An 8,201-nucleotide genomic window follows, 5' to 3' on the forward strand; every position below is an offset into this window, starting at 1 on the left:
TTAGTACATTGCCTTTGTTGTACCACTAGTCCATTTTTTATTATTTAAATATTAAAATTAAACCATGTTAAAAACAATAAACAAAAATCAGTGAATAAAATTTTTATAGAATATCATTATATTAATTTTTATAAATATTTAAACTTGATATCAACAAATTAAAATTGTCAATTTAAATCTTGTTTGTTCTTCAATTATTTTATAGAAAGCACATATCGTTTTTAATATTATTATTTTAATTATAAATATAATGATTTAAAATTTTTATTCAAATGAATAAAATACATTACGCTTATAATTATAAAAATACTTTTTTTTATTTATCATCTAAAACACACACAAAATATTATTATAATGTCATAAAAATGAGTAGAAATATACTGGCATATGTAAATGAGTAATTTTTTAATTGACTTTTTTATTAAAATAATTAAATTAATTTATCATATGTGAGAAAACCATTTGTTTTAATGACACAACAACTAGCTCCAAGCTCCTTGGGTGCTTCAATATACACATATATATCTTCTATCCTATCATAAGTCATCTTAACAATGCGATCAGCCACTTAAATTTTTTCTCTTTAAAAAATTTAATTTTTAAATAATTTTCTTGACATAAACTAGAACTTAAGTTTTCATTTTTGTATAAATATGCAATTATAACTAATTTATTTATTATTTAATATTAAAATTCCAACTTTTTACTTTACTCTAATAAACGTGATTCAAATTTTCACTGATTCACAAGCATAAAAAACTTACCATTTTTTTATCCAACTTTTCTATATATGATCTAATATTTATTTTGTTGTTTTCAATCTAATATTTAAATTTATTAAATAATCAACCAGTTACGCACCAAATAAATATTCAACCATTTAATGAGAATAGTATTTCCTTTTTTTTTTATAAACATTTTTAATTGTCCACTTATATCTATTTTAAAAAGAAAAAGTAAAGATTATTTAATGAATTGGTTATGTTTTAAATTGTTTTCAATTTTAAATTATAATTTTCATAATTATAAATTTAACTAAATATATTAAAGAAAAATAATAATAATAACATTTAATTATTAAAAAACCATTTCCATAATAAATCAACAATATTTCTCGAAACTTACAAATGAATTTTGGATTGAAATAAGAAAATAGATAGAATCACATATTAACCTTCAAAATCAATTATGATGTTTTAAAAATTAAAACTTATTGATACGGGGTTGCACGCGGACCAAGATCGAGTTGCCAAGTCACGAGAAACTCCTACGAAAACCCTAAACAATTAGATTTGAAACGAAACAGAAAATTAAAAGATTAGATTTTTGAATTTTCAGATCTGAAATAAAATCCCCAAATCAGCAAAGAATCAAATTGAGAATAGAAATAAGTGTTAGGGTTCTTGAAACCCTCAAGGAGATTGTGATTCTGCCCAATTGAACACCAAGATAGTTTTCCCCAAATTTCGACAATCTAATTTCACCCAAAAAGAGTATGGAAAAACCCTAGAAATTGGGGATTTTTGGGCTGATTCCTTAAGATAGAAAAAGGCTGAAAACACAATAAGAACAGAAAATAGATTAGATAATGATTCAGCACAAGTAGAAATAAAGAAAGAATTGACAGTAAGAAATTAAAAGATAAGTCCTAAGAAGCCTTGAAATCTCGAAAGATCTCACAACTCCCTTCAAACGGCTCTAATCTCCCCTCCAAAGAATATCAATGGCAAGAAGAAGGTTGAAGATGGCTCCCACAATCAAAAAGATTGTTAAAACAACTTCTAAAGAAAACTCAAGAGAAAAATCTTGGAGAAAACTCAAAGAAAATTCTGCTCTCAACAAATCTGAAATTTTAATAATAATGATAAGTGTTTAACAAGGTGGACAGCCATGCCTTTAAATAGGCCTTATAACTAGTCCTAATCTAATTAGAAAACTAAAATAAAAAAAACTCCTAATTATTTTAATATGGAAATTCGGTCAAATGTCATTTTATCTGGGACTCTTGGACTGAATATTGACATAAAAATTTAAACTAAGTAAATAAATAAATAAATAAATAAAAATAAAAATAAAACTTTACAACTTGGGCCACTTTGACAATTTGGCCTGATTTTCAACTAAGTATGGATGGATTTCTTGATTGGGCTGGGAATTTGCTTATTGGGCATCGCCTTCAAGAATTTAGGCTTTTGTGACTCGTATCACTTATATATTATTATATTTTAATTTTGCATCATGTAATTAGTGAAATGATACATTTAAAAAAAAAAACAATCTAAATATAATTTAATTAATAAATATAATAAATTCGTACATCGTACGAATAAGAAAACTTGTTTATTCCTATACTTCACTTCGTTATGAATTTAACTCCAAATTTCATATTGTGAGTTTGAAATATACAGACAATCATTGACAAGTGAGTTGATAATGATTTACTCTGTCAGATGTAAGTCAATTTTAACTATATAAAAATAAATCTTTTTTATATCATTAATCTATCTTATTATAAAACTATATCACGAGTTAACTAAATACTAATTTAATTTAAAAACCCAAAAAACTTTTTTTAGATAACAAATATTTTAAAAATTCTTCCAACTTTTAAAATTCTTATATAATATATTTAAACAAAATAACTTAAGCCACTATTTTAGAAAAAAACTCACTTAAATAAATACCATTTTATATATACTTTATATAAAAACTAATTATATATATATATAAAAGCACGAGTTTGAAAGAACTCTTAAACAGACTAATATAACATTTATTGTCCATTATATTAATAAATTTATCATTTTAAATATATTTTTGTTTATTTTGCAAAATTATTACATTTATAATTAATAAATTTAATTTTAGTAAATATTTGGTTATAAGAAAATATAAAATATTTATAAATAACTTATTATTTTGAATAATCTTCCTTTGTCTTAATTACATAAAACTGTATACTGAAAATGAAAAAATACTGTAATTATGATTTAAAATTTTATATTAACAAGAAATAAATAAATAAATTTTACGTTCAACAATTTGAGTAATTAAAAATATAGTATTTGAAAAATTAATAAACAATTAAAAGCATTAAAAACAGTTGATATGAAAGTTAATAATGTGTCTTGTTATACTTATGGAAGTATCCGGCCATCATTATTTTATGAAATAAGTCGATACGGGGAATTGGATAATGTAGAAGACAACATTAACATTTCCTATTTGCCTACTGAAACTAGGATGCTTTCCTGATTATTCCAACATTGTTTCAGACCAAAAAGGGTAATTGATCAAATCCAGAGAAAACTTGGAACAGGCAAAATATAGAACAAAACAGTCCCAGAGAATAAGAAATGAAAAGGCCACCAAAACAATTATTTCAGTATAAATAAGAATCTTAACCCTATGTCGACTGCTTTCAAGGTTTAACCCTTTGCCCTCATGGAACTATGTCTTTAAGCTTAAACAGCCTGTGCAACAGGTTCGGCTGATCTCGACGCTTTTTGGCTGAAAATAAGGACGCCAAAAGAACCCCGAATTAGCAGAAAGGAATGATCTCAGTGAGGGCAGCCCATCCACACGAGGAAAAATAAAAATAAAAATGTAGGGATTGCTTTACCTTTGAATTCCTTCTCCAACTTCCATTCTGAAAAAGTTGCCAATCTTCACTGGTGAGCCCACTTCCTTTGATACATTATCCAAAATTGTCTGGCACAAGGTATAAGTTTTAATCCACTATTTCACTTTTAAAAACCATATACACTTGCGCAATCAGAAGTATTACTAGTCAACAAGTGTTTTAATGCACTCAAATCTTTACATCGTGTATAGACAGAACGTTCCCCATAGGCTGATAAAAGTGGAACCACAATGAAGCGAGTGCACCACCAACTACTGGGTACAAAGCTTCAAGGCAAGACTAACTTTGAAAGTCTCGACCTTCTGATACCCTCTTTTTAGCCCCTTTGAATTCCCAATCCCATGAGCAAATAAGAAGAGCTATGAGTTTCATATTAGTTAAAAGCAAGTTTAAGTTAGAAATACAACAGAGAGGATACCTTGATACTTAAAGAATCATTTAAGAAATACTTTTGCTCCATAAAAACAACCTCCTCAAAGTATTTACGCAGACGACCATCAACCATTTTCTCTATGGCCATCAGAGACTTTCCGGTACTTATGGCCTGACATAAAAATAAATCAGTATCCATAGAAATGAAGTTTAAGACCAGGATAGTCACATTACATTGTATATGATGCATCAAAATAAAACTACTTCCAAATATTATGCAAGAGATTACATGTTGACATGTATTTTGCAGATATATCCAAGAAGGCTTTGCATTTTCTAAGGCTTTATATCTGTAAGTTGCTATTAACTACAAATTACAGCTATCACGCTAGGAAATGGGAATCAGATATTATTGTACATATGCAAACATTTCTGTCGAACAAAATCTTCTCCGCAGACCCAACAAAATCTTCTCTTCCATTATGAAAGGAACAAAAACATAGAAATCATGGTTATTAAATCCTGCCCCCATTATTGTTAGATGCCCATTCATTATTATTAGATTAGTTTATTATTATTTTATTAGGAGAGGTATTAGGAGATTTCATTTATGAGTATTTTATATCTTTAGGAGATCTTTAATTAAAAGTATCTGTGGTATTAGGGTTTAAAAGTCTTTATTTATTTAGAGTCTTTCTTTTAATTTCCTTAGCTTATAAGTTTTTTATTCAAATAAGTAAACCTATGTAACCTCTATTTAAAAGACTAATTGAGAGAAATAAAATTAATTAAAAATTTATTCCAATATTCCGAGGTTTAATACTCTCGCTTAAAGAGTCTAAGGTTTGGAATTCCCTTTGATGAGTTCCACCTGTTCGTCATAGGTTATTCATGAGGAAGAAGTAAAAATAAGGGAAAGAGCCCGGCTAAGACAGTTTGCCTATGAATGTCTGCTCAATAGGTGAAACCTTTCAATAAATGAATATATGTACCATAAATAGTTACCATCTAAAAGACTTAATTATATATGAAATGTCCACTTTGAACTTGTAACCAATAAACCACACATGACAAGACCTAGTCTAAAGGGTCTTACCCAATAATACACATAGGTTGAATTCCGACCAAAGCACTCATGTGACTTCACTTGACGCAATTTAGCAAAGGAGTCTACTGGTTTGCAATAGATCTTTATCAAAAACTTTGACCAGGTATAGACCCCTTCCAGATAGGGACTTCAGAACAGCAGTCCATCACTATGGCTAGTCCAGGTTTAAGAACTATACTAACAAGACTCCCTGGTCATCTCCTTGCTAGTGTCAAAGGTTGTTCCCATAGATGAAGATTAAAGTTTTGGCATAATTCAAATTTGCAAACAATAGAGGCAACTGAGAATGGAATTACAGGTACCTGAGACTTCAGAATCTCGCGTTCATTGTTAAGCACATCAGAGGTCACACCTTCCTTTGTCAAGAATAATGGCTTCGCTGCCACAATATGCATTGCTAGCTCTGAGCCAACCTTTTGGAGGGCATCCAATTGAGAAATCTCATTCTCAACTTCAAGAGATAAAATTCCAGCAATACGGCCCAAACCTACATCCACATTAAAAATTATTATATCTTTTGTTGTGCCAAATTCTATTTGCCTTGCAAGGAATTAACATTACAACTAAGATAACACGTTGAAAAATGGGGGAGAAATGCACTCGATGTCTGTGCGGGCAGGGATGCAAGCATGCTGGCTATCAAACAATACGATAACACCACGAAACAAACCTGGTCGAGGACATCTATGGAGGTAAGCAGAAACAACTCCATGCGAAGATGTTGACATCACAACACCCCTCCTGAGTTTTATATTCTCTCCCATCATTGCAGCCACTTCTGTAACTGCATTTTGAATGGTTGTCTCCCCACTAATTTTTGGATGGTCAAGATTTAATTTTAAGTCCTGGTAGCAATTGAATAATCAAGGAGCTTCAAGACATGGCAATTCCCGTTATAGTTGCAAAAGAGCGGAAGAGGGGAACAGGTATTTGACACATACTCAGAATAAAATGCCAACATAAGTAGCTTATGCTAACCTACCAAACCTTTTATTCACTGATTTGATGGGAAAACCAATTAGTGTTTCATGACATCTGTAAACAAGAATGAGTTCATAATAAAAGTTTTAAAGCACATATGATTACCTTTTACAACCATAACAAGAGAATTCACTTAGAAACGAAAACCAAAGTTGCTTTTTTGAATTTTGAAGAGATTAGACAAAACTGCATTCGCTACTTAATACAGTCCATTTTTCCATACCCCATAAAGAACGTCAGAATTTTATCCCCAGATGAGGTCCTATAAAACTGATTCTTATTGATCACAAAGATTGAAGATAGAGTGAAACCGTAAAAGAATCTTCCAACCTATAAATATGGACTAAGACATTGTGTACATGGAAAAGGGTAAAAACAAACAACATATCTCATGCCAATTCAAAAAGAAATAATAACAAGCTTTTGTATAGAAATTTCTCACCTCTAAACACTCAGGCCCAAATGAGAAAACCCCAGGAATCTGTTGGGAAGAGTTTTGGACAAACAAAGCTTTCTTTGCCAATGCCAAAGCCTGTATGAAACACAATATCAGTAATTTACAAGCAATGATGCAGTACCAATAAAAGTAACAACAGTAGCATACAAGAAAGGGAAACAGAGAGCAAAACTTTCAAGAATAGGCTTCAAATTGGAATTTTTGCGCTAACAAGAAAATCATTAACCCCTTTAACTCGCACTAACCAAGTACTCAAAAATTTCATTCCTGGCAACGAAATCCGTCTCGCAATTAAGTTCAATTACAGCAGCCTTGCCCTCATTTTGAGCCAGAGCAAGCAGACCCTCAGTAGCAGTCCTTGACGATTTTTTCATGGCCAAAACCTTTCCTCTTTTCCTCAATTCTTTCTGTGCAGCCTCTGCATTCAATTCAAAATCATAATCCAAAATAATTTGATATAAACCAATTCTAAAAGGGAAAAAATAACATCAGAGAAAAACAAAAAAAAATCAGCCTATTTTCTATTGAATACCAATATCCCAATTGCAATCAACAAGAGAAGCCTTGACATCCTTTATGGGAGCACTCGTTCTTTCCCTGAGTTGCTTGATAAGGCTCATTTGCTCAGCAGAAGAAGCTGCCTGAGAATTGAATCTTCTCGAAACCCAATACAAATAAGCAGTTTTTGAGGCTTTGGTATCTGTAGATTGAGCAAAGGAGGTTCCTTTGGTTGCCCAAGTAGAGTACCCATGTCTGCTACAAGTACTCAGCCTGATGTTGTACAAAAAGATCCCAAGCGGTTGTTTTGCATTTTTGAAGAAAGCCATTTTCTATGTCTAATATTTTTGCTGCAGATAACGACAGTTACAAAAGAAATCCATAAAAAAAAAAAAAGAAGAAGACGTAAACAGAAAAACCAAGAGTTCCTGTTTGAAGCAGGGTTTAAAGGTTTTAAGAGGATCAAAAAGTATTGGTAAAAGGATTCAACTTTGTATATGTATATATTTAAAAACAGAAAAGAGAGGCTACCTTTGAATGAAACGAGTGGATTTGCTAAGATACAGAAATGGAACACTGAAAATTTGATGAAACTCTCTGAAGTCTAAACGAGTACGAAGTATAAACCTGAGTTTCAGCTTTAGATGGTTTGGAATGTGGAAGCTGGAACTAGGTGGAGAAGACTGGATCGAATGGGCTTAAAACCCAACTCAATTGTCCGAGGCGAACCCTAATTTGATGCAGACACTATGTTTCATTTGTTTCCAAAAATTTGATCAGCTAAAGTCATGGAATTCGAATCAAGCAAAAGTAATATATGCTAATCATTATTATAGGTTGTTTATGATATCTGATACAATATTTAGAATTATTAATAAATTTTTTTAATATTAAATAAGAGATTAATGCGTTTTAATGCATTTGAATTAACATTTTTTTACATTACCAATAGTAAGTAAAAATAAATCAATTTAAATAATTTTATATAATATTGAAATTTTGGAATCTTTCTTTGCTCTTGCTCAAACTATGTACCATGTGAAAATTATTTAATTGATGTGTTTTGAATTTTTTTTAAAAATTAATTTTAATTTTTATATTTTTAAAATTTAAATATTTATTCTTGATTCAAATAGAAATAA

At 30.0% G+C, this 8,201-nt stretch overlaps 1 protein-coding gene across 4 annotated transcripts; it reads right to left on the reverse strand.

The window, feature by feature from the left end:
- Nucleotides 1–3,224: 3,224 nt before the first annotated feature.
- Nucleotides 3,225–7,861, reverse strand: LOC107898300 (elongation factor Ts, mitochondrial). 4 transcript variants are annotated; one of them, XR_005930013.1, is made up of 10 exons: nucleotides 7,591–7,836; nucleotides 7,094–7,409; nucleotides 6,807–6,979; nucleotides 6,547–6,636; nucleotides 5,794–5,968; nucleotides 5,426–5,610; nucleotides 4,062–4,187; nucleotides 3,824–3,966; nucleotides 3,623–3,711; nucleotides 3,290–3,510 (listed from the first exon to the last, which is right to left on the reverse strand). XR_005930013.1 is itself a non-coding variant. In XM_016823824.2 (9 exons), exons 2-9 carry the CDS (start codon nucleotides 7,386–7,388, stop codon nucleotides 3,465–3,467), a joined length of 1,179 nt encoding a protein of 392 aa, XP_016679313.1. In that variant the 5' UTR covers nucleotides 7,389–7,409; nucleotides 7,687–7,861; the 3' UTR covers nucleotides 3,225–3,464. The 4 variants fall into 4 exon arrangements, 2 of the variants coding, with proteins under 2 accessions (XP_016679313.1, XP_016679308.1); XM_016823824.2 differs by lacking the exon at nucleotides 3,824–3,966 and having other exon boundaries at nucleotides 3,225–3,510; nucleotides 7,687–7,861; XM_016823819.2 differs by lacking the exon at nucleotides 3,824–3,966 and having other exon boundaries at nucleotides 3,225–3,510; nucleotides 7,591–7,861.
- Nucleotides 7,862–8,201: the final 340 nt, after the last annotated feature.

Source organism: Gossypium hirsutum, chromosome A07 (genome assembly GCF_007990345.1).
Source record: "Gossypium hirsutum isolate 1008001.06 chromosome A07, Gossypium_hirsutum_v2.1, whole genome shotgun sequence".
Taxonomy (NCBI): domain Eukaryota; kingdom Viridiplantae; phylum Streptophyta; class Magnoliopsida; order Malvales; family Malvaceae; genus Gossypium; species Gossypium hirsutum.